Source organism: Pseudopipra pipra, chromosome 17, assembly GCF_036250125.1.
Source record: "Pseudopipra pipra isolate bDixPip1 chromosome 17, bDixPip1.hap1, whole genome shotgun sequence".
In the NCBI taxonomy this organism is placed as follows: Eukaryota; Metazoa; Chordata; class Aves; order Passeriformes; family Pipridae; genus Pseudopipra; species Pseudopipra pipra.
Window position 1 is genome coordinate 4,001,737 of NC_087565.1, and position 23,968 is coordinate 4,025,704.

Sequence of the window (23,968 nt, forward strand, 5' to 3'; positions counted from 1 at the left end):
CTGGGGGACGAGAGGGGCAATCCCCCCCACCAGTAAGTGACATGTGGCTCCCTCATTCCTAGAAGTGTTCAAGGCCAGGTTGGATGTGGCTTGGAGTAACCTGGTGTAGTGGAAGGTGTCCCTTCCCACGGCAGGGGGTTGGAATGAGATGAGCTTTAAGGTCCCTTCCAACCCAAACTATTTTGAGATTCCATGATCTACACCCCAAGAGTGGACTCTGGGGACAAACCGAGCTCTACACCCACACGTGCTCCTGTCTCCCTGAAGGACACCCACGGTTCTGCTCAAACAAGGTCTGCTGGAGCTTTATGCACAAAGGATGACAGTGGCATTCATTCATGGCACTGAGCATGGTCTAGAAAGATGCCACCAGGCTCCTCCAGCACCAAGCTCCTGCACTGGCAGTTGCAGCCCAGAGGAAGGACTCTGGGTCCAGATATGTTCCTCCATGGACATGGTGACATTGGGTGGGACATTGTGTCACCATGTGCCTTGTCCCACCACTGCTCACTTGCTGACCCAGCCAAAACCACCCCATGCCTGCCTGTCCTCCCGTGTTTGTGCTCACGAGCTCTCCTTCCACCCACACAAGGACCTATTTTTAGAAGGCATTAATCAAGTGTCAGTGCTGGCTCTGAGTGTGGCTTTTAGCTGGGGGCTCCTTCTTTCACCAAGTGCTGGCAGGAACTCGGGTGTGTGTTTTCTTTTAAATCTAGTTGAGAATTTACAGAATGTGCCGCAGAACAGTGGCGGTTATTTCAGGCTCATCACACCCAAGCCCACACTGAGTGATCACCAGGTGACTCTCCATTTTGGTAAGGGCCTGGCAGACCATCTCCCTCCCAGATCCGAGGTGCCAGCAGCACCTGGCTGCCTTCCCTGATCCCTCAGAAGCCAGCTCTGGGCCTGGGATGCTCAGATGAGAATTAGGTTTCCTCCTCTTGGCACATTTATCTCCTGCACAAAGATATTGCATGGGTACTTTGAATCCTGCAGGAAAGAAAAATGCTCTGGAGGGGTCATAGCCTCCTCAGGTTGAACCCCCCTCACAGGGCTGGTCTGCTCCCCTTCCACCAGGGTCACCCAGCTCTGCTCAGAGAGTCCTGGGACCGATATGTGACCTGCTCCTCACCACATCTTGAGCAGCTCTGATTCAGCAAGAGCTGGGCTTGGGGTGAGCTTGTTTCACTTCAGTTGCTGAACTCAAACAGGGACTTGGTGCTTCTTCAGCTGGAGTGTGACGTGATCCGAGCTGAACTTCACAGAATCTCCTAAGTTGGAAGGGACTCACAAGGATTATTGAGTCCAGACTCCTGACCCTGCACAGGACAGCCCCAACAATTCCACCATGTGCCTGAGACCGTTGTCCAAATGCTTCCTGAGCTCTGGTAGACTTGGTGCCGTGACCTGTTCTAGTGCCTGACCACCCTCTGGGGGAAGAACTGTTTCCTAATATCCAGCCTTCAGTCTCCTTGCAGACAGTAGGAATTCCCTCTCTTCCGCCACCAAGTCTTTCCTTGGATCAAGAGCATGGTATTCTCGACCTCCCACCACTCCTCATGGCATCTTCCCCTCTCAGGACAGTAGTTCCAGAGGGTCACAAATCCTACTGGGGGCCCATGGGAATTGACAAAGAATGGCTCCGTTCAAGAAAACCAGAGAAAAAATTTATTATTGTCCTTTATAAAATATCTCCAATAAGTTATATAGGCAAATATTTAAATTAAAATAAATTAACTCTGCTCTATGCTGGGACACACGACTGTCCATAAAGTCAAACTAGGATTTATGTTTCTTTGAAAAAATATGCCCTAGATCTCCGATGTAAGATTTGAAAAAAATATCTAAGCTTGGTGAGAGGAAGGAGAATTCTGCACTGGACAGAGGGGTTAAGGTGCGGTGCTGAAGCTGCCTGGTGCCAGTGGCACTTCCACATCCAGCTAAGTGCTAAGAGCATCCTCATCATCACTCCAGTCGGGAGGAGCGTCTGTCCCGAAGTACCGATCGCCAAAATTCCCTGTGGGGAGAGAGAGAGTCAGAGGGCAGCACTGCAGGAGCCCTGAGACCCATCCTCCTGCCTGTCCTCATCCCAGCAGGCAAGGGGACAGAAGCAGGTTTATCTGACAGCTTGAACAGCACAGAAACTTGAGTGGCAGCAAAACTGGAGCAGCCTGGAGGCTGGTTTAGCAGCCGGTGAAAGGGTGTTTCCTGGCACAGCAGAGGTGAGGACAGAAGAACACGCTGAGCTTGTTTTGGGTGAACTTGTAGAAGGTGGCAACTTAGGGAACGAGGTGGGCACAGGGCTGCTCTAGCTGTCCCAGCCAGACTTCTCCATCTGGGGCTGGAGGAGGCTCATGCTATGTGGTATGGCACCCGATGCTTAAAAGGGAATAGCTGCTTGGCAGCTCTCAGAGCCAGCATGTCAATCCCACCTATGTGGCACAGGGCCCAGGAGGGGCAGTGGGTCCCCAGGTAAAATAAGGGCAGACCTAAACTGACAACCAGGGCTTCACCTCTCCCCACCAGAAGCACCAAAAATCCCCCCACCACAGGTTATTCCTACTCGGATACTCACCAATGCCAGGGATTATCCGGAAAAGGTCATTCACCTTCTTGTCCACAGCTGTGGTGATGATCTTCACCCGGGGGAACGCATAGGCAACCGAGTGGACACCCATCTCTGCCATAAGCAGGGAGAGGAGGAAGATCTTGTCCTCTGGGACATCATGATCCTACAGGAGATGCACAGGGACAGCTCAGGGTCAGAGTCACCCCAGCCTGTACCGTGTGCCCTGACACCATCCTTCCCACGGAGGAGCCAGTTCCAGACACAGCACCTCAGTTGGTGCTTTGCAGGTTGTTCTGGAGCCAGCCACCCGCCCACCCCCCTGCATACCAGCAGCACCCGCACTGCCATCATGGCTGCGGCGCCCGTGGAGACCGTGCAGTCCATCAGGATGACGTGGTCTTCGCTGATATCCTTCGGCAGACGCAGGTAGTGGAGCTGGGCAGAGGATGAGAGGGCAGCTTAGAGGCTGCAGGTTAATGGAGCAACCCGAGCACTTCTCTCGCTCCCTCATTCATCTCTATCCCTGGGATCCAGGCTGTCAGCTCGGAGCCAGCGCAAACACTCGGGCAGCAAAGCAGCCCCTGTGTGCACAAGCCTGCTGGCAAAGCCCACCTGAGCAGCTTTCAAAGCACTCAACCCCTGCCAAGATGGACTCCAGGATCACTGAAGAGCTCTCAGAAAACACCTGAGTCACCCAGCACGTGCAGGTTAACACCAGATGTCCTGGGCAGCCCCAGGCTCTACCTCTGGCTCGCCCGTGTTGCAGTTGGTCTGGATGAGGATGGTGCCGATGCGGACGTCCTTGCACACCGCGCGCAGTGCCGGCTCCATGGTCTCTCCCGCGCGCAGGATGGACACCCCGGTGATCTGCAGCACACGGCCAGGGTGGTCACACGGTGTAGGAGCTGCCACCAACCCCATCCCACATGGCACTGGGTCTTGGCAGCAGGGGACTCTAATGGGTAACCCCAAAGCACATCCCTTCCAAGAGGGTGTGCTGCTCCTAGCCCAGGCTGCCTCCCATTTGGAAGGCATGAGTGGCACAGTGCTGATGGCACTCTTGGTCACTGACATGCCTGACCCAATGGTCCAGGGTGTCACACTCATGACAGCAGGTACCAAACCCAGCCTGATGGCAGCCAGGGGGGTCCTTCCCTATACCCACAGGGCTTCCAGTGAACCGCCATAGGGCAGGTCTCAATAGTGCTTTGGCTTCCACTTACCTGCTTCCCGCTGTACGTCCTCCCTTCATAGTCGTGTCCTTGAGGGGTCTGGACTGTGCAACTCTACAAAAACCACGTGAGAAGTGTTACCAGCAGCTCTGACACAGCTCTCAGAGGAGGCCTGAAGTCACCCAGCCATGGGCTGGGCTGGACCCTTGGACACCAAGGCAGGACAAAGAGCTGTCACCCATGGCCACACCATCACTGCACAGCTTCAGGAAGCCCCGGTGCTTTTTAATCCAGGGGAAAGGGCTGATCTATGGGGAAGGTTGGAGGAGCACTACCAGGACTGTCCTGGCTTCCCAGCAGTTTTGGGTTAGAAACCAGAGAGGAAACCCAGCATCTATAGCCCTGAACCCACCTGGAACGGGAGCAGGGAGAGCGCGTGCTCAATCAGCAACCGCATCAGCCTCTTGGAGTAGAAAATGAACTCGTCTCTGCTGGTCTCCTTGTTTCTAGAGGGAAGGGAAAGGTAACATCAGCTGTGGACCAAAGTGTGCCCCAGGAGATGCTGGTAGAGTTCAGAGGCAGCCCCTGCTCCTCTCTGGCTCATTTGCACCATCTGAGCCTGGAACCGTGGTGTCGGTTTTAAGGTAAAAGCATAAAACTGTTGGCAAGACCACTGAGCACTAACTGCACAGCTCCTCGATGCAGGGGCCACCACCCCTGCCTTGTGTCTCCAGGCTGTGAGGACAGGTAGAAGTAGGACTGGGGAGCCCAAAGACAACCGAGCCCACCCCAGTGGCAGCTGAGCCCCATCCCACCCTGGGAGCCGTGGCAGGGGCTTTACCTGATGATGGTGTGCATGCCCCTCACCTGAGGGGTGCTCTTCAGCACACTGAGGGTCTGAGGAAGGGGGTGGCACTGGTGGGCAGAGGCCAGGGCGGCCCTGAAAACCAAACACAAGGTCAGAAGGTCTGGGGAAGGCTGCCCGAAGGCTGGAGCACAGCACACGGCCAGAGCCATCCTCCCAGATGTCATCTCACACTGCAAACGCACACCAAGCCCATCCAGCTGAGCCGAGCGAGCAGCCAGCCCTGCCTGGTCCCCTGCCATGGCAAAGGGACCTGCTCCCATGAATGGGGAGCACTGGAGTTAGTGGGACCTCGCAGCCCAAGGACATGCTGGGCAGCTGACCCGTGGTTGATAGAATGGTTTGAGTTGGAAGGGACTTTAAAGATCATCTCCTTCCAGCCCCCTGCCATGGGCAGGAACACTTTCCACTAGAACAGGTTGCTCCAAGCCCTGTCCAACTTGGCCTTGAACACTTCCAGGTATGGGGCAGCCACAGCTTCTCTGAAGGTGGTTGGCCCATCTTGATTTTCACTGGTTGGGAAGAAAGTGGAAAATAACCTCAAAACCTTTCCCTGTTCTGGAGTCTTATTTGGTGATGGATCCTGGACTCATGGGGTGAGGAGGGTCTCTTGTGGTTGTCTCTGTCCTACAAGGGCCAGGTGTTGCACTGGCACACGGCTGGAACGTGACCATTTTAGAGAGTACCTTGCCCATTCCAAATTGGGAACAGCTTCAAGACTTTATGGCTGGACAGGAATGGTTCTGTGTGACTCATTCCACATAACAAACAGGGCTGGGAGCTATTCTTGGATCAAGGGAACACCATTCCTGGGGAAGCGCACAATGGAGCCCCATTAGTCACCTCTCCCTGTGAGAGCAGCAGTAATGAGAGGAAGGACACATTTGGCTTCCACAAGGCTGGGCAGGATGGACAAGCAACTTTGTCTGGGAGGAGGGCTGGGGTCCGAAAGCCACACGTCAGATCACACACGTGCCAGCAGCTGCATCCCAGTCAGAGAGATGTTGGGGAGGTGGAGAAGAGAGCAAACGAAAGCACCGCATGATTAAGATTTGAAATCAAGCAGAAACCTGGATTAATGGCACACAGAGGCACGCAAGCAGAGAGGAGGACAGAGAAGATGGGTAGGCATGGAGGAGGGCAGAGCTAGGCAACTTGAGGCCTCCATCCACAAAGCCATCTCTTGGTCTTGGCCAACCAACACCAAACGAGACATTCCCGAGGCCTGTGGGTACTTAAGGGCTCCTTCTTGCTTTTGCCAGCTCCAGTCCTGTGTAGCAGCCAGGAGCCCCCATGCAGGGAATGCTCTGGAGAGCCAGGACAGCTGGCAGCCATGTGGGGAGCATGGATGGGTTGTGGTCCCATCGCGGGCTCACCTGCTGCCTGCAGAGCCCATCCCTGGTTTGGGACAAGCAGCCCTCAAGGCCCCGGGCCTGCTGTCAGTGAAGCGAGCTCACCCCATTAGTCGCTGCCCCGCGGATTTGCTGCTGTCAGAGCCAGTCTCACGCCAGGGCTGTGCTGCCAGCAGCACCCACAGCTCTGCCCCCACAGTCCTCCCTTCCCTCCTCCTGCCAGACCTGGTCTGGGAACAGATCCTGGGGGAAAAGCCCTGCCTAAACCCCTCCTGCCCCCCAGGGTGCCCACACGGTGGGTGAGGGCATGAGCCCTGCTTCGGGCAGATGGTGCCTGCACAGGGGCTGCCTGTTTGCCTGCTTTAGGGGGGCAGAGATGGGACCCCCAACACAGAGCCACATACCTGTTCATGGCCCCCGCTGGGTTTGCCCAGGTGACAAACTGCTGCTGCCTAAACCAGAGGAGCTGTTGGGGTCATCTTCCATCTACCAGAGCCCACCTAGGGGCACAGGAATGAGCTTGCCACTGGCACCTCTCCCCTCCATCACTGCCAGGTCTATGTACCAGCATTCTGCCATGCCAGTGGGATGGGCAGCCCCTTTCCTGCCCTGGTGTGAGCCCGGCTCCTGCTCCCTGCTGCAGATACCAGTGAGTGCTCCAAGCTCCGTGAGCGGTGGGAACACCGCCCCTGAACTCTGAGCTGTCAACAGGCCCCCAGGAAATGCTGTCAGCATTCTGTCACCGAGTTTTCTGCACCTTCCTGTGACACCCACGCAGTGCAGGGACAGGGAGGTCTGGATGCCATCCTGCTTGAAAGCCAGTCAGTGCTGTGGGGGTCCCTATAGTACTTTCTGGGGGAACAGGTCCCATTTTTGGGATAAAGCTGCTCTCTCAAGTGCCTCCACCCCTGTTTGGTCCACACAGCCCCAGCAAAGCAGGACCCTATGAGCTGTCTGCCCCAAGACCCCCAGCCCGGGTTAGTGAGGCGGCTCACCCTGCACAGCCCTTGCCCACTCCCCACCATTAGTGTCACAACCAAAACACTGCCATAAGCGTTTGTCTCCTCACATATCCCAGCGCAGCTTCCTCTGGTCACCCGGTGGGAGGGATGTTCAGGGGAGACAAGACAGGAGACACGAGAGTTTAAGGGGAGAGGGACAAACAGGACATGAAACAGAGGAGAAAGCACTCTCATTAGTCAAAGGGGGAAAAAATCCCCTAATTGATCAACGACTCTTGGACCTGCCTGGTGCCCAGGCCATCACCATGCAGAACCAGTGTTCCTCCCTTCGTGACCAAGTCATGTCACTGCTGCTTTCCACAGCACTGGCTCCACTGCTCCAGAGACATGGTAGGACACTGTCCCACTTCTGTCCTGAGTAATACCATACTGCAACAGAGGCCTTTGGAGCCTGGAGGGACATAGAACCATAGAATCCTAGAATGGTTTGGGTGGGAAGGGACCTTAAAGATAATCTTGTTCCACCCTCCCTGTCATGAGCAGGTCCACTAGACCAGGCTGCTCCAAGCCCCATCCAGCCTGGCCTTGAACATTTCCAGGGCTCATGCCCAGCCCTCACCCAGGGCTCCGCTGCAATCCCAGAGCAAGTGCAGGCACTCAAAACCAAAAACCTCTGTCCAACCTGCAGAACCTTCATCCAACCTGCCCTGCTCCCAGGCAAACTGCTTGTGGGCTCACAGGGGTGTCCCCCTCCTGCATGCTGAAGAGATTATCTGCTCAAGCCTTGGAGAGCCTGGAAAGCCAAGAGCACCAGGAACATGGGGAGAAACCCATCTCTGAACTGAACATCACTGCCCGCTGGGAAGATCTTCCTTCCCCCGGGCTCACCTGGACCTGCCCTGGGCTCACCATGCCTGGAGAAGGGCTGCAGGCTGAGGGGAGAGCTCAGCCCCTCTGGCAGCCACCCCACCACTGCCATGCCACCCCTTGCTCATCCCAGGAGGGAAGGAGGGAACATTGATGCCTCCTGTCCCTTCCTGCCAGGCGGGACTGTGACGGAACATCCAGACGAGCAGCCATGAGCACGTCAAGAAAATGTCTTATTTTGGAAACAATTTTTCCCCCTCAGAACAAAAGCTTTAAAGGGGAAAAAAAAAAACCCGGAAAGAAAAAGAAAGAAAGAGAGAGAGAGAAAGGGGTGACCATCTCCCAGGAAGGCTTCAGGGAACATCCTCAGCTCTTTGTGGAACATGCTATCGAGCAGGAAGCAGACAAGAAACATCCAGCTACAAAGGAGCTGATGCAGTCAAGGCATTTCAAACACGTACACGGCTGCCTTTCAGGGCTGACATTTCAAACAAGGGCTATTAAACTGCGCCACGGGTTGATATTTAAAGACACAATTGGCAAAGGGCACGCCAAGCTGATCGGGACCTTGGGGGTGGGGAATATTGATTGGCGAGGGGAATCGGCTGGAAAGAGCGCTGGATCTGGGAACAGGGCTGGATGCTGAGAGCGTGGCAGGAGGGATGGAGAACAGGCTGGTCTGGGAGCACTGTGCCTTGGAGGGCATGGGCTGGCTGCTCCAAATCCTGCTACCAGGCTGCAGGAGAAACACCCACCTGGGCATGGATAGAATGGGAGTGCTGGTATGGAATTACCTCTCCAGCACATGCACAGTTCCACAGGGGAAGCTGGACAAGAAATACCCCAGCAGCAAGGATGCTAAGGTCTGACCTGTATTCTGAGGGAATAACTGGGAAGGCAATGAAGCTCCTCAGCAGCCAGTGGTTATAGGATGAAAACAAGCCTTGTAGGTCCAAGGAAGCCACCACTTCCTTTAAACTCACCAGAATTCACCCATCTGATGGAGGAAAGGCACTCCCTGCCTGTCCCAGCCAGCCCCTCGGTCAGAAAAGGCATCCCTGGAGCACAGCCTCCAGAAGCACCTCGGACTGGGGCCAGATCTGAGCATCCAGGTTTTATCCTCCCAGCACAAAGCCCTCCCTGCGTCCCCACCGCCAGCAAACAGTGGTGACATCAGAACAACAACCGTGACATTTAGAAGAAGCCATTCCAGACAAGAGGATGGGGAATTGTTTGTGATGAAAAGCCCATATTCGCCAGGCACATCTCGCTCGTTGTGTCTCTCCATCCACCTGGTTCCTCTTGCAGAGCCACAGAGGGGCTGGGGGAAACAGCAGTGGCAGTAAAGCACTGAGGCTCCAGCAGTGGAACATATTTGGGCTTTTGCAGGAAATTTTTTCCAGATTTTACATCAAAGGCATAAATGGAAACCACGAGCCTCAAACGGAACATAAAACTGGCTGTGGCTGTCATGATCACAGAGGTGTTTCTGGAGGTCAGGGTTACCTTTCCAAACTTGCTATCATAAAACTATTAATACTTTATGGATATATTAAATACCTGATTTTTAAGGTGCAGAAAAAGATCACCTGTACTGAGTGCCCCTTTCTCTGGAGAGAAAGGAAATTTTATTTGTGCATATGTGTGTATATATATATATATATAAAAATTTTTATTTGTGTATATACATATAATTTTATATGTATATATACACACACATATACACCCCCCCCCACACACATTAGTGCCTTTGCTAATGTTATTCCTGCCATATTTTAAAGTAACAGATTTCTCTCCATACTAAACAGCATCTTCCCACCTGGACCTCCAGACACAGAGGGAAGCTTAGGTGTCTGTATGGAAATGTCAGGCCCCAGGGTGTTACACAAGCAAAGAGAAATAAAATAAAACATCCACTTGCCCTAGTCCAGAAATGACTGGCTGAAGCAGAAATAAGTAAGGCAGGGCCTCTTCCCTGTTCATCTCAGGTATTTTAAAAGCACATTGTATGCCAAAGGTAAATTTTAGGGCTACTTGAGTTATGCATCTCCATACAATGATGGAGATCTAAATGGAAACCCATTTGCAGTAATGCATTCCCTCTGCTTCCTACAAAAATACCTGAAAGCCTTAATGGAAGGAAGAGAGTCAAAGTCCCATCTGGAGGCACATGCTGAAGAGGTTAAGTAAATCAACATATATGTTATAATGTCTACCTGCAGACACCTAGAAATCAGAAATCCTGCTGGAGTTGGGCAGCAGGATTTTCTCAGTCCTCCAGCAGTGGCTGTACAGCCTCTGGATGCAGTGGAAAGGGGGTACCTCTGGTGATGTGAAGCTGCTACGCTCCTTTGGGTGCCATCAAGCACAGCACTTGTGTGTGGTGAGGGGTCCAGGGCTCTCACCACCCTCAAGATCACAGAATGGTTTGGGTTGGAAGGAACCTTAAAGCTCATCTCATTCCAACCCTCAGACCTTCCACTAGTCCAGGTTGCTCCAAGCCCTGTCCAACCTGGCCTTGGACACTTCCAGGGATGGGGCATCCACAGCTTCTCTGGGCAACCTGTGCCAGGGCCTCACTACCCTCACAGGGAAGAATTTCTTTCTAATATCCAATCTAAGTCTCTCTTCCTTTAGCTTACAACTGTTCCCCCTTGTCCTATCACTATCTGCCCAAGTAAAATGTCACTCTCCACCAATTTTTTTATTTATTTTTAAGATGCTTTGGCTAATCTAATAATTTATGCATAATGATGTTTAATCATCAGGGATGGAGAGTTGCTCTGAAAATCGTTCATCTTAGAGGATGAAGAGAAATAAAAGAGCATCTCAGGGTGCAAAGCCTCCCCTCTCACAGAGACTGGGGGTCCCCAGCTACAAACCTGGCCCTGCCCCAGCTTCAGGGATCTGTGCTCCAGCTGGTGGTACATCCCTGGGGAGCAGCCCTGTCCCTGCCATCCCAAAGTCAAGGACAAGGAGGCCTTTTGTCACCTTTGAGCGTGACAAGGCCGTGTGCTACTCAAGCTGTCAGTCCCGCTGCAGGTCAGGGTGAGGCCAAGCAGTGCCTGGCATTGGAAATGCCTCGGCTGCACAGACAGGACAGAGTGAGGGCTCTTACCTGACACTGAGTTCACGCTGCGGCAGCAACACAAAGACACAATGCAACCGGTATTAAGCATTGTCAACACCAGGGTCGTTTCAAGACAAAAAAAAAGGAAAAATAGGAATATTTTCCTGCATTCACATGTAGCCTTTTACCCCTCTTCCCCTCCCCAAGTCTGCGAAAGCCTCCCCCAAGCCAACCCTTTGCCTAGCTTGCAGTGGAACCCACAGGAGCTGCTGGGTTTGCCATGATACTCCTCGGCTGGATCTCAGAGGCTGGGGGAAAACAGACATTCCCCTCCCCTGGACTGTGCCCCATGGCTGGGTGTGCTCCTCAGCCCGGTGGTAGCACCAATGCCAGGGCTCTGATCCTTCCTCCTGTGACCAAGGGTTTAGAAACCACATTCCCAGCCTCCTAGAGCTTAATGCTGTGAATCCAGGCAGTCAGGTGCTCCGGGAGGGGGAACTTGCCAAGACACCTTTGCTCAAGAGTGGTCCCTCCTGAGCAGGCATGGGAAGCAGGATGCTGTGGTGTGCCAGCTCCCATCCCAAGGCCAAGCAGCTCCTGCCACCTGAGACCTCCAAAAGACTTGAAGGAATCAAGCCCTTTACTTTGAGGCGCATCCATCTCCAGGTTATGCTTCTTCCACCTCCCAGGAGATCGCTCTGAGCATCTCCATGACTGAAATATCACTAAAGCTACAGCTGTGGGGTGGGAGGAGGCTGTGCTGCTCAGTGACAGCAACACACAACGGCATCAGCTGATCACAGGGTCACAAACCACCAGTCAGGACTGGCCCGGGACAAGGGAGAAGACTGGTTAAAGCCAGTGGTGGGGAAGTGATGGAGCATGTGTCTGGATCAAGGCTCAAACACTGATAAGACTTTGGGTTTTGAAATCCAGGGCCACAGAAGTGGAAAAGTGGACTCCTGACTGGAAAGACTTGTGCAGCAGCATCTGCACAGGGGGGAAGAGGAGAAGCCCAAGAGCTGAAAAGTGGAGGGTTTGGGGTGATGCTGCCCCAGGAGGGCTGCAGGCAAGGGGGCACATCTCTTGGATCACAGAAGGATGGTTGATTTGTCCCCTGATGATGTGCTCTCCCAGGCAGGGAAGGAATTTGCTGCTGGACGCAGCTGGCAGAGGAGCAATGACTAATCAGAACACAGGGACAAGGCAGTTTCCTTCATTGGAGTGAGGGAGAGGGCTGGGAGGAGCTCACAGGGACTCCCACACCTGGAGCACAAAGGAAGCCAGGCCATTCCCACCTGGGCACCCAGAGCATGGCTCCCAGCAACGGCACTGCTGCCAGGCAAGGTTGTGAACCTTCCTCACCACCCAGCATCTCTTACCTCTTCCAGCTGGCTGTGGACGTGCTGAACAATCAGGTCGATGGCCACGGTGTTTCCACTCCCTGGAGTGAACCAAAAGCAAAAGAATTATAGAATCACAGAATTGTGAAGGTTGGAAAAGCTCCCTAAGATCATCGAGTCCAACCGCTCCCTCAGCACTGCCAAGCCCACCATTAAATTATGTCCCCGAGTGCCAAAACTACACATCTTTTAAATCCCTCAAGAGATGGTGACTCCACCACTGCCCTGGGAAGCCTGTGCCAGGGCTTAATAGCACTTTTGGTGAAGAAATTCTCCCCGATACCCAATCTGAAGCTCCTCTGGTTCAACTTGAGGCCCTTTCCTTTTGTCAATTAATACCAGAAAAAGGAGTCACCTTGGTCAGGACCAATTTTCTTCCACGTTTCTTCCTCAAATTCCCCACTGTGCTCAAAACCACACTGTACCCCTGCTTCCCCAAAGAGCCCTTTCCTAGCAAAGCAGGAGACATTCCTGCTTTTATTAAACCCTTATTCAATAATCTGTTACTGGATATCTACAAGTCTCCTCCAGCTCTTCAATCGCTGTGCTGCCAGGACGTGGCAGGGCAGGAGGCTGGCTGAGGGAAAAGCCCTGACTTTCCCCATGGGACCTGTGTTTGACCAGTGTTTGGAGACACTTGGCTGGAGGGACCTTTGCTTTGGCATGGGACAGCCACTCTGTCCTTGCCAGCTGGAGGGGGTGGACTGGCCAGCAGAGCTGAGGGCAGAGGGATGGGGTCTCTGAGGGACTGCCCATCAGGCCAGCCCTGGGCAGGTACCTCGGGGGACGACGATGTCTGCGAGGCGCATGGTGGGCTGGATGTACTGGTCGAAGGCAGGCTTGACAAACTTGTTGTACTGTTTGATGACCCCCTCGATGTCCCGGCCGCGCTCGCTGATGTCCCTGCGCAGGCGGCGCACCAGGCGGATGTCCGAGTCTGTATCCACGAAGATCTTCAGATCCAGCAGCTGAAGTGGGAGGGGAGGGAACAAACCCCACCGGGTCAGGTGTGTGACTCAACCCACCTTCCCCCTGTGCTCAGCACAGCTCATGTTTAACAGTGCCCGGCTCTGCTCCAGCTTTGGAGGAGCTTTTCCTTGGAAGCTGGCTGGTGCTGCAGTGAGTCCCTTGCTGCCACCTGCCTGTTACTCTTGTGCCCTCTGAGACCTGTCCTGCTCCAAACCCTGTCCCCGCTACTGACCAGCTCCAACACACTGGTTGGATCTTATTTAGGAGCAAGGAGACAAAAGGAGTTACTGCCCACAACACTGACCAACAGGGTCCACCCAGGAGCACTGGCTTCTTAATCATAGAATCCTGGGATGGTTTAGGTTGGAAGGAACTTTAAAGATCATCTCATTCCAAGCCCCTTCTATAGGCAGGGAATTAACACTGGAAAGGAGCCCAGCACAGTAGGGCAGCACATGACTCTGCCCTTACTTGCAAGAGGCAGGAGCAGGGATGCTGAGGGAAGCTTCCTGGGGGATTCACTCAGCTGTCCACTGGAGGTCATCCTTGCTCCAGAAAAGTGCAACCAAGTGATTGTTTGGCAGGGGAGAGAACTTTTTAGACAGAGCTTGGCTAAGTCTGTGCATGGCTCACTGTCTGATGGAGCATTTGTCAGGGCTGTGAAGAAGCTCTGAGGGCTGGAGCACCTCTGCTATGGAGACAGGCTGAGAGCTGGGGCTGTTCAGTCTGGAGAAGAAAAGGCTCTGAGGAGACCTTAGAGCTCTTTTCAGTGCCTAAAGAGGGTCCAAGAGAGCTGATGAGGGACTTTGGACAAGGGCCTGGAGTGACAGAACAAGGGGGAATGGCTTCAAACTGACAGAAGGCAGGGTTACATTAGAGATTAGGAGGAAATTCTTCTCTGTGAGGGTGGTGAGGTGCTGACACAGGTTGCCCAGAGAAGCTGCGACTGCCTCATGCTCGGAAGTGTTCAAGGCCAGGTTGGATGGGGCTTGGATCAACTTGGTCTAGTGAAAGGTGTCCCTGCCTATGGCAGGGGGGTGGAACTGTATGTTCTTTTAACGTTCCTTCCAACCTAAACCATTCTGTGATGTGTCCAAATAATTCCCAAGAAAGCCTGAACTGCTGGATGAGTCCGTGCTAGGAACACCAGGTTTGTGCACTAGAAGCTCAGCAGACTTTGCCTCTGGCTATGCAAGCTGCAGCAGTGTGGAGGTGAGCTATTCCTAGTTGTATTTATGCATCAGCACTGCCAGGAACCAGGTCACCACTCAGCACAGCTCCTGGTTCCTGGGCACAAATGGCTGAGATCGAGGTATTTACTGAAACATTTGACCTCTGCCAGGGCTCTTCCCCTGCTGCTGCAGAGTCAAAGCCTATTTCTCCTGCACAGGGAAGTTCTACAGCAGCTGGTATAACCTGGAAGGGAAGGTCACCTCCCTCCTGCTGGACCTCAGGAGAAAGCATCTTCCCACCATCTCCTGCCAGAATTGCTTAGAAACCCTTCCTCACCTTCAGGAGCTCCTTGTCTGCGAATGCCATGATGCCTTCAAAGATAATCACATTGGCGCCATACAGGGTTTTCTGTGGAGTCAAAATGGATGTGGTTAAGCACAGAACATCTGTTCAGAGATGCCTCATCCCAGGAAACCTCTCTGGGTTGTGAGTGACTGCAACAGCTCACCCAAAAACGCTCCCTGAGCCAGGCACAGGGCAGAGGGCAACAGCACAGATCTGACAGCAAAGGGCAGGGGCTGGAGGGGTCCAGTTGGCTCCCTCTCCCCTGCCTTGGCCGTCCCCCACCTTGTCCCACCCCCCTCAGTGTCCCATACCCATTCCTTCTTGCGGCTGTGGGTGGTAAAGTCATAGATGGGGATCTTGACACTCTTGCCTTGCTTCAGCTTCTTGAGGGTGGCGATGATGAGGTCAAAGTCAAAGGCGTCGGGGTGGTCAAAGTTGAAGTCATTGCTGGCTGCCTGCTCCTGCTGCTGCTTGGTCAGCACCTGCCACAGAGCAGAGCTTAGGGCACTTCCCTCCCCAGTGCCATGCCCAGTCACCTCCTCCCTTGAACGCTTCCAGGGATGGGGCAGCTACAGTTTCTCTGGGAAACCTGTGTCAGGGCCCCACCACCCAAGGGTTATGCCAAGGGCCATGGTAGCCTGAGAAGCCTGGCCAGGGCCATGTGCAGCCTCACCTTGTAGAAGGAGTCCATGGACAGCAGAACCACCCATGGGACATCAAGAGCCTCAATGATCATGGTGGCCACTGTGGTCTTCCCAGAGGCGCTGCCTCCTCCCAGGCCTGCCAGGGAAAAGGGAATGGAGTCATCAACCCCGTGCACAGCCTTTCCCACCACAGGCTGGAGCCCAGGTCCTGCACTGTTGCACTAAGCTGGAGGAACCTTCAAAGAGGGAAATCATAGGCACTCCAAGAGATTATCCTTGAAAAAGTCAAGTGGCATGTACTGGAACTGTCAGCAACATGCCCAGCAAAAGCTGGGAAACCCTTCACTTGATAGATGGTTGTGTAACACGGTGAGAGCTGGCATGGGAACCAGCCCAGACTAAATCCCTGGGAACTCGTGACAGCCCAGGCAACAGGAGTTGAGGGAACAACAAAGACTCTGGTCTGCTACAATCCACCAGCCCCTCTGCATACTCTTGGTTTCAGCCCACCCAGCCAATGCTGGGCTAACCAAGGGGACTCTCCCTGCTCCTGTTCGGGCTGGAGCCAACCCCAAAATTCCAAGGGGGCAATGTGGCAGGAATCCCCCCATGATCTCCTGGAGACCCACAGGGCAGGTGGCAGAGATGCTGCCTGGGCAGTGTAGAGGTGTCCTACCTATGACAAAGGCCTCCTTGGACTGTGTCCCGTGCTCGTTGTACCACGGCGGCCGGCCCGCTGTGTAGATGGTCCTCTTGCTGGTCCGCAGCAGTGGGGGCTCAGACTTGCACTGGCTGGTGGTCCGCTTCCGGGGGGGCTTGGTGGAGCCCACCGTGGGATACAGCCGGTCCAGGGATTCAGCACTGCTGTTACTGGGGACGGCGAGAGGAAGGAGCACAGTTACTGGGAGCAGGGAAGGACATGCGTTCCCGGTGTGCAGGAGCAGGGTCCTGAGGGGATCCCACACCACATGGATGAGGGATGCAATGGAAGAGGGGGAGAGGCAGCCACAGCCCTGCTGCAGCACTACCAGCACCCACACCTCTGTGACCTCGGGCCATGGCCAACCCTGAGGAACTCTTACACAGGAGCAGTTTTAACCTGGAACAGGCGCAATGCAAACCTCCCTCCCTAAAGTCCTGCTGCCTGGGGAAGGTCTGTGTGAAATAAACCACCCACTGAGCTCTCGAAACACAGAGGGGTGTGTTATAGGGGACAACAACCCATTCCGATGTGCCAAGGGACCTTTCTTGGGGATAGAAGTCAAACACACGGGCTACAGCTAAACTGCCCTCATCCCCTCCACTCCCAGTTCCATTCCTCTCCCCACTCTGAGCACTGCACTCCAACTCAAGCTCTAGTTCTCCCACTCCTTTGTCCTGAAGCCCCTGGGGACAAGCCTGTGAGCTGGGCAGAGCCAGGCAGTGGGACTGCCAAGATGTTGGCATCAGCTTTGCCTTGGGAGCTGGGTGAGCTCTGAGCTCACCTGGAGCCCTGGAGCAGGCTCCTCTCCCTTATCTACCCTCCCACCGCAGCCCTGGGGAGGGAGAGGAACAACACACCCTCCTGAGCCCTTTCCAGCTTGGCAGCAGGAGAGCAGTGGCTGGGAAATGATAAGTGGCCTCTGGCCAGGAGATAAGCTACAGCCACTGCCCAGCCAGCGTGGGCACGGGGAGGATTATTTATACCAGTGCCCTCTCCTCCTTGCTTGTGCTCTGCCACCTCAGAGGGATGTCTGTTCCCTGGGAGAAGGTGCAAAGGGCTCCTCCCTGCTCAGGCTGCTCTTCTCCTCAGCCATGACTGGGCTGGAAGGGAAACCAAGAGATCTGGGCACCAATGGCTCCAAACCAGGGCTATTTGGTACAGCCCAGCCGAGCCAGGGGGGCTTTGCTGCTGCTCTATTATGGTTTGCTTTTGAAAGGGCTTAAACTGCAGGGCTTTACAGATTTTGGGTTGATTTTAAGCTGTTTTGGTATGAAGGTTAATTCCCTTCCCTCCCCGAGCCCCTTTTAGAACAATTTTAGATAAAGATCAAAATTTCAGACTGGCCATCTGTGCATGAAGTGACACAGCAAACCTGCTGGGCACAGTGGGGATCACCCTGGCAAACCCCCTGGGCACAGCAGGACCCCCCCATGAAACCATCCCTACCTCCTGCACCAGCACATCCCTGCGGAATGGGCAAGGAGACAGGGATTTGCCTGACTTTGCTGAACTCCTGCTAACAAAAGGCAGGCTGCAGCTCCTGCCCCTGCACCAAGACCTCTCCCACCGATGCCTACCTGAAGGTGTGCACCCACAGAGTGTCCCACAAGAGCCTCAAGCCATCAATACCCCATCCCCTGCCAGAGGCCATCAGCACACACAACCAGCTCCAAGTGGGTTCTAGCTCAACCAGGAGCCAGGAACATCCCAACTATCACTTTTAAAAAGTGACCTCAGGAAGTGAGACCCATCAGGAAACCTTCTGGGGTGTCTACCAAAATGGTTCTGTCCACCAGGAGCAGCAAACCCAGATGGGATATATGGGTCTCCTCTCCCAGTGGTGCTATTCCCAGAGTGGGGCTGACAAGCAGCCGGCGGTGCTGGTGCATGAACAAAGTCACTTTGGCTTGATAAAAGCAGAGATGACAAACCCACAGTTGTTTACCAGAAAAATAAAGCGGTTCCTTTCAGCCGCATCCCGGTCCCTCTCCCGGGACTGTGGTTACTCCAGAGCTCTGCCACTGGCGCTGCACCATGGGCTGCTCGGCTGGTTTTCCTCTGGGAATGCACGTCAGTCTCCATGCGACAGGCGAGCCTGTCGGGATGCTCTGCTCCTTGGGGTCACACACTGACAAGTTCTGCTGTGCCAGCTCGCAGATCCTGACCTAGGCCATCATTCCCAAAGTGACTCTGAGTTGGGCAAAGCTCTGTTTCTCAGAGCAAGGCTCACCTCTGCTACCGGTGCCTCTGACCAGCATCGACATCATCCAGCTCCAGGCAGGGACAGGGAGGTTTGGACCCTGATGGCTCTGGCAGTGCCCAGAATTACAAGCAATGGCCACAGCTCCATCCTGTTTTCTCAAGTGTCACCCCTCCCCTCTGCTCTCCTGGGTGCCCACAGCACACCCAGGGTGTTGGCACAGAGGGGACATTCCTGTGGGATGCAGGGACATGCACCCCTGGGAGAGGAACAGAGCCCCTCACACACACCTGGGGCTGCTCTGGGATGCAGCACTTTAATCCTGTTCCAAGAGTTGGTGCTTTGCCTCATCTCATCCAAATATTTCTGGGCTTTCACCAAAATTCTACACATTTCTGTCGATATCATCTACACTGTTGGTGCCTGTACAGGAGGCAGATATTCTACACCTCTCAAATCCACGTTTCCCAGATTTATGTGGGAGGAGGGCTGTGGGGCAGTCTGCGGGGCTGTCCCAGAGCTTTCCAAAGGTCATGCCTTTTCTCCTAATGTTACACTTCAAGATTTGTAGATGTTTTCCACTTCTGCCTTTGCCAGAAAGGGGCTCTTCCCAGCTCCAAAGGGATGGCTGATCCAAGCCATCTCCGCTGGCTGTTCTTCCCTATCCCCTTTTAAAATTTCCTGTAGCAGTGATGAAGCCCCCACAATGTCCCGACCTGCAGAGCCCAGAGAAAATGGGATCCTGTTTAGAGCTGGAGTCCATGCCATTCCTTGTCCCACATGGACCCTCTTCAGTGCTGTGGATTGCTGGGGTTCAGCAGCTCAGTACCACCGCCAAGCAAATAGGAAAGGAAACATTACCCTGGCTTGGTAACCCCTCTCCTGTCAAGCCTACCTGGAAGGCCTCTCCACAGGTTGTCCCCAGCTTTTGGGGATGCTCTGCCTTCCCTGCAGCTGGTGCATCCTTGTTGGAGCCTCCTCGAGGAAGCCTGGTGGAGGGGGTCTGCTCCCCACAAGGGCTCTCCAGCCCTGCTGCTGTGCCAGCACTAATGAAGGAAGCATTTTGCTCCTGCTTAGTCCAAGCATGGATTTATTGAGGTGTGAGAGGCACCTCTCTCCTTCCCCACTGTGCTCCCATCCCCAGCCCTGTGCCCTGTGCTCAGCTCTCTGCATTCTGCTGCCTTCAGAGAGCCCTGACCACCCTGAATCCCTGCTGGGCCGGGTTGAGAAAGGCAGCAGGTCCCAGCAGCACCTACAGCAGCAAGGAAAGATGGCACAGCCCCAAACCTGAACTTGGCAGTGGACAGGAGAGCATGTCCTGGGCTCTGCACCCTGTAAACAACCCACCGAACGAGCTCCCAGCCCTCAGGACCCCCCAGCAGCCCCCTGAGCCTGCGGAGGCTCCCGGCTGGCCACAGCCATGTCCCACGGGAAACGGATCTTTTCCAGGCTGCTGCCTGTGCTCTCATAGCCCTCAGCCATCACGAAGATGGGAACTGGAGCTGGGAGACTGGGACTGCGGCCACCGAGGGTTCGCTCCAGCAAGCAAACAGGTGAAAACCAGTAAAATGCACTCAAAAATGAGGCAAAACTCACCCGCCATCCGGCCCGAGGGCCCAGCAGCCTGAGATGCGGACGCTGGAGAAGGCTGGGGGGCTGCTCATCTCCCCCCACCGCCGAGCTGGGGGTGGTCCTGGACAGAGGGTGTCACTCCCTGTCCCTGCCCGCACCTCGGCTCCTGTCCCCAGTCTCTGGCACTACCAGGGTGGGAAGGCAGCTGGGCGAGCCTCAGGGCTCGGAGCCATGCACGGAGTGACCCCCCCGGCACTGGGACTGTGGGGTCCCGAGAGGCCGGGCTGACAGAGACCCCCGGCAGATCCAGGGGGCTGGAAGATGGAGGCAGGAAAAGCGAGCAGAGCCGGGGGAGTGTCTGCGTCTGGGAGCTGCGCAGCGGTCAGCAGCATAAGAGGATAGCTTAACCTCCAGATTACGTTCATTACCTGATATTAATAGCACTGGCTTGATTAAAAAAAAAGCGGGGGGGTCGGGGATGAAGTGACACCTCCCCTCACCGCCCCCAGCACACGCAATAAACACCAGTCCCCGGCGCCTCTGCTCCCCAGGACCGGGGGTGTCTGACCGCCCTGGACGAGAGGGCTCAGCAGGGAGGGCACCTGGTGAGTGACATCCACATCCACGGGCACTGGTGAGTCCCCAGTGGGCTCCTGACATTGGCGGGGAGGGGTCTGCAGGGGGGCAGGAGGGCATGGCCCCAGGGCAGGGATGGAGGGGGTATCCAGACAGCACCCCACGTGCAGCTGGTGGAGCAGCTGGGGCTCAGGGCCAGGGGGCTGCTGGCTGTGCCTGGCTTTTTGGGGCAGGACTCGTCCCCCTCCCTGAGCTCCCATCAGTGGGGGTCCAGCTGTGAGTTCCCCACCCTTGGTCACTCAGCTCCCCGAGAGCTGCCCCTCACTGTCCCCTCAGCCCTGAAGTAAACAAGTGGGTGAAACTCAACACCCTGGAGCTGCGGGTGGCTAAGAATAACGTCCTGCTGGCTGCTGTGCCCGGCCATCCACTCCCTCAGCACCCCCTGCCAGCTGCCCCTTGCCCCCCCTGGGCCGGCCGGCCGGCCAGGTACCCTCTGACAGGCAGGACACATGCCAAGAGTGGGAGATGTTGGGCACCACAGGAGGGGGATCCCAGTCAGCCCTGATGTGCAGGGGCTGGGGCAGAGCAGCCCCCACCCCACAACCCCTGGCTGCTGAGGAAGGAAGAAGGTGGCAGAGGACACCTTGAGGGCAGCCAGGCTCTGCCCGGGACATGGAGCATCCCAATGATGTTCCATGGTCACCAAGTGAGACTCCAGCCACCCGAGATGGGACCTCGGCCTCTAAGCTGAGGGGGTCTGGGGTGGGTGCTCCCTCTTGCTTAGCACCAACACCTGGAGGTGGGGCCAGAATTGGAAAAAGACTCTTTCCCCCTCCTCCATCTTCTGGAGCCACCAGGGCTATGCCAGAAGCAGGGGTCACACACTGCATTCCGGTGTCCTCAGCAAACCCCTCCTGAACAAGGGGGGCATCAGACCCCTCCTGCTCCTGCTCACCAACAGGACCTGTAGAGGAGATCATTGTCCCAAAAGATGGAGACCTGATGGGAACCAGGGATGAGGGGCTGGTTCTGAAGCAAGGGACAGGGACAGGAGGGTTTTGGGGTAACCTGTCCCCAGTGTGAGCCGCAGCTGCTGCCCCGACATCAGGGAAGTGAGCGATGATCAAAGGAACTTTTCCACCTCTGATCTCTGCCCAGACTCTCCTCTTGCTGTAAAAGCTCTCTCAGAAGTTTAAAAATAAAATTCTCTTCCGGAGCCATTTCTGTTCCTTCTCATTAAAGAAGCAAAAAAGCAAAGGGACGGGGGACGCGGCGCGAGGAGCCCTCGCCCAGGGATATTGTTCCTTATCGCACGCTCCTGCTGCCACTTTTCCTGCCTTTGTTAAAATGTCCCAGTGACAGGAGCAACTCTCCCAGCATCCCACTCAACATCCCAGATTCCCAGATGGGACAGGAATCGCCTGCACTGCCTCCAAACCTCGGCAGCAACAGAGCCTTCCTCCTGGCACACGCTCCTCTGCAAATCTCCTCTGCTTCCCAAGTCCCTTCATGGTTGCTGAGCTCTCACACAGGCCAAAAGTCCCTGGTTTTGGCCTTTTTTCCTTCTAGATGATTTTTAAGCGCAAATCCCTCCAAGAGCTGGACTTAAAATTGTGAGGAAGAGGAAACCAGACACAAAGGCCAGGATCCCCTTTCCCTCCCAGCGATGGGTTTTCCATAGGATTTAAAGATGGAAGCTGGACTGCATGTGGCTTTTCCTGGTTTGGTCATGCATATTGTCATTGGATAGGTGCAAGAGATGTGGACACACCAAGCCCAAAACAGAGGGATGCCTGTTCCTGGGAGAGGGTCCTGCTCCCAGATCCCACCCTGCAAGCAGCACCTGGAGGAGTGTGGAGGCCAAACCTGCTTCCTCCATCACTGAGTTGGGCTTTGTTGGGCTGGATCTATGTGTGTCAGCCCTTGGATGGGCCTTGCCTGTCTGGGGAACCATCCCAGGGGATGGAGGAACCCACCCATGTGATGGAGAAACCCACCCAAGGGATGGAATAACAAGTCCAGGGGATGGAGAAACCTGCCCGAGGGATGGAGGACCTCAGCCGTGGGATGGAGGAGCCTGCCCAGAGGATGGAGGGACTTGCACACAAGATGGAGGAACCCGGTCATGGGATGGAGGAACCTGCCTGCCACCCCACTGCCAGTGGGGATCCAGGGGCACCAAGACACTGCCTGGTGGTCACGCCGTGCCGTGCCCATGCCGTGCCATATCCATGCACATCCTGCAAACCCATCACGTTTACCCAGCCTCGTACCAACCTCTGCCCTGGCCAGAGCCACCCAGAGCCAGATGGTTCATCCCAGCAATTCCACACACACACACGCTTCCTTCCAGCTCCATTACAGTCTCTGCTCCCTCACCACAAAAGAACAAACATTTCCCTCTTCAAACTCAATTATCCGCTGCTATTTATACCGAGCGGGAGCCGCGGTGGAAGGGGCTCTGTTACACAACCCAGTTACTCATCCCTCGCTTGGTTGGCACGACTCGGGGAGGCTCCTTCCTCCCATCCTCATCCTCATCCTCCCTGCTACCCACCACTGACTCACAGGAAAGGCACAGGCAGCTGCCAGCAGTGGATTTAGCTCCTGGAACACGCGGGATGGTTTGGCACTCACTCTGGGGTCAGTTGGTCGGTGTAGTGGGGTGTTGGTACCCTACAACTAGGGATGCAGGGATGTTCCATCCCTATAAGCTTTGCCACATCATTTGCCACACATCATTTGATGCTCCAAATCCAATTCCCAGACATTTGATGTTTGGGAGCAGTCAGTCTCCTCAATCCCTGAGGATTGAGATGGAAAAGGGGGTGGAAAATGGAGGGAAAACATGAGAGAGAGTGTGTGTGTTGTCAGAATTGCCCTGGATGGGGTTTTTGGGTGTAAAAGTTTAGGTTGTCCCACTCCTCGTGCTTGATGGAGGGGATGCATGTACCAGCAAGCTTGGAAAATGGGAGCTGTGGTTTATCTGCTGGGAAATTAAGGGCAAAACCCATAAAATAAGGGAAATAAGGAGAAAGGTGACCACGTGAAGGAAAAAAAAAAGGGGGGGGACGAAAATAAAGAAGGGATAAGGTGGGGGTGGGAAAAAATAGTGGCTGGTGGGAAAGGCGAAGGGTTTTAATGGTGCGATGGGCTCGGGGAGGCCCCACTCGCGGAAGTGGCATCGTGGGGGACGGGACCGGCACCGCAACGCCCCGGACGCGGCGGGAACGGGGAACCGGCGGCTCCGGGCACTGCGGTGCCGGTCCGTCCCGGAGGGATTATCCCGGGGAAAAGAACGCGGGATCTTACCTGTCGTGCGGTTCCACCGGAGCCCCCTCGGGCACCGGGGCCGCGGCCATGGTGCTGCGGGGAGAGGCGGGAGCGGGCGGGGAGCGGCGGGGGCGGCGCTGGCGCGGGGATGCCCGGGAATTGTAGTGCGGGACCGGGAGGGAGCGGGAAGGGGGGAGTGGGGAGTGATTTGGGGTGATGTGCGGTGGTGGGAGCACGGGTGGGTGCTGTGGGG

The 23,968-nt window shown here is 55.2% G+C and overlaps 1 protein-coding gene and 1 long non-coding RNA gene across 4 annotated transcripts; one reads left to right on the top strand and one right to left on the bottom strand.

Moving 5' to 3' along the window:
- Positions 1-1,649: 1,649 nt before the first annotated feature.
- Positions 1,650-23,855, bottom strand: UCKL1 (uridine-cytidine kinase 1 like 1). 3 transcript variants are annotated; one of them, XM_064673934.1, is made up of 15 exons: positions 23,755-23,855; positions 16,068-16,261; positions 15,421-15,527; positions 15,059-15,229; positions 14,739-14,810; positions 13,039-13,228; positions 12,240-12,301; positions 7,028-7,047; positions 4,583-4,681; positions 4,154-4,247; positions 3,793-3,855; positions 3,314-3,436; positions 2,897-3,004; positions 2,576-2,732; positions 1,650-2,017 (listed from the first exon to the last, which is right to left on the bottom strand). In XM_064673934.1, exons 1-15 carry the CDS (start codon positions 23,802-23,804, stop codon positions 1,941-1,943), a joined length of 1,587 nt encoding a protein of 528 aa, XP_064530004.1. In that variant the 5' UTR covers positions 23,805-23,855; the 3' UTR covers positions 1,650-1,940. The 3 variants fall into 3 exon arrangements, with proteins under 3 accessions (XP_064530004.1, XP_064530000.1, XP_064530001.1); XM_064673930.1 differs by lacking the exon at positions 23,755-23,855 and adding an exon at positions 19,891-20,212; XM_064673931.1 differs by lacking the exons at positions 7,028-7,047; positions 23,755-23,855 and adding exons at positions 10,906-10,922; positions 19,891-20,212.
- On the top strand, positions 20,357-23,174 carry LOC135423568 (uncharacterized). Its single transcript, XR_010434833.1, has 2 exons — positions 20,357-20,500; positions 22,193-23,174. It is a non-coding gene; the product is annotated as an uncharacterized LOC135423568 (long non-coding RNA).
- Positions 23,856-23,968: the final 113 nt, after the last annotated feature.

Bases quoted from the DNA above. Each gene is read 5' to 3' on its own strand.
- UCKL1 (XM_064673930.1), bottom strand. From the start codon at position 19,958: ATGAGCAGCCCCCCAGCCTTCTCCAGCGTCCGCATCTCAGGCTGCTGG. The intron at 3,437-3,792 runs GTAAGTGGAAGC...CGTGTGCTGCAG, and splicing joins GGACGTACAGCGGGAAGCAG to ATCACCGGGGTGTCCATCCT. The intron at 2,733-2,896 runs GTATGCAGGGGG...CATCTCCTGTAG, and splicing joins TGGCAGTGCGGGTGCTGCTG to GATCATGATGTCCCAGAGGA.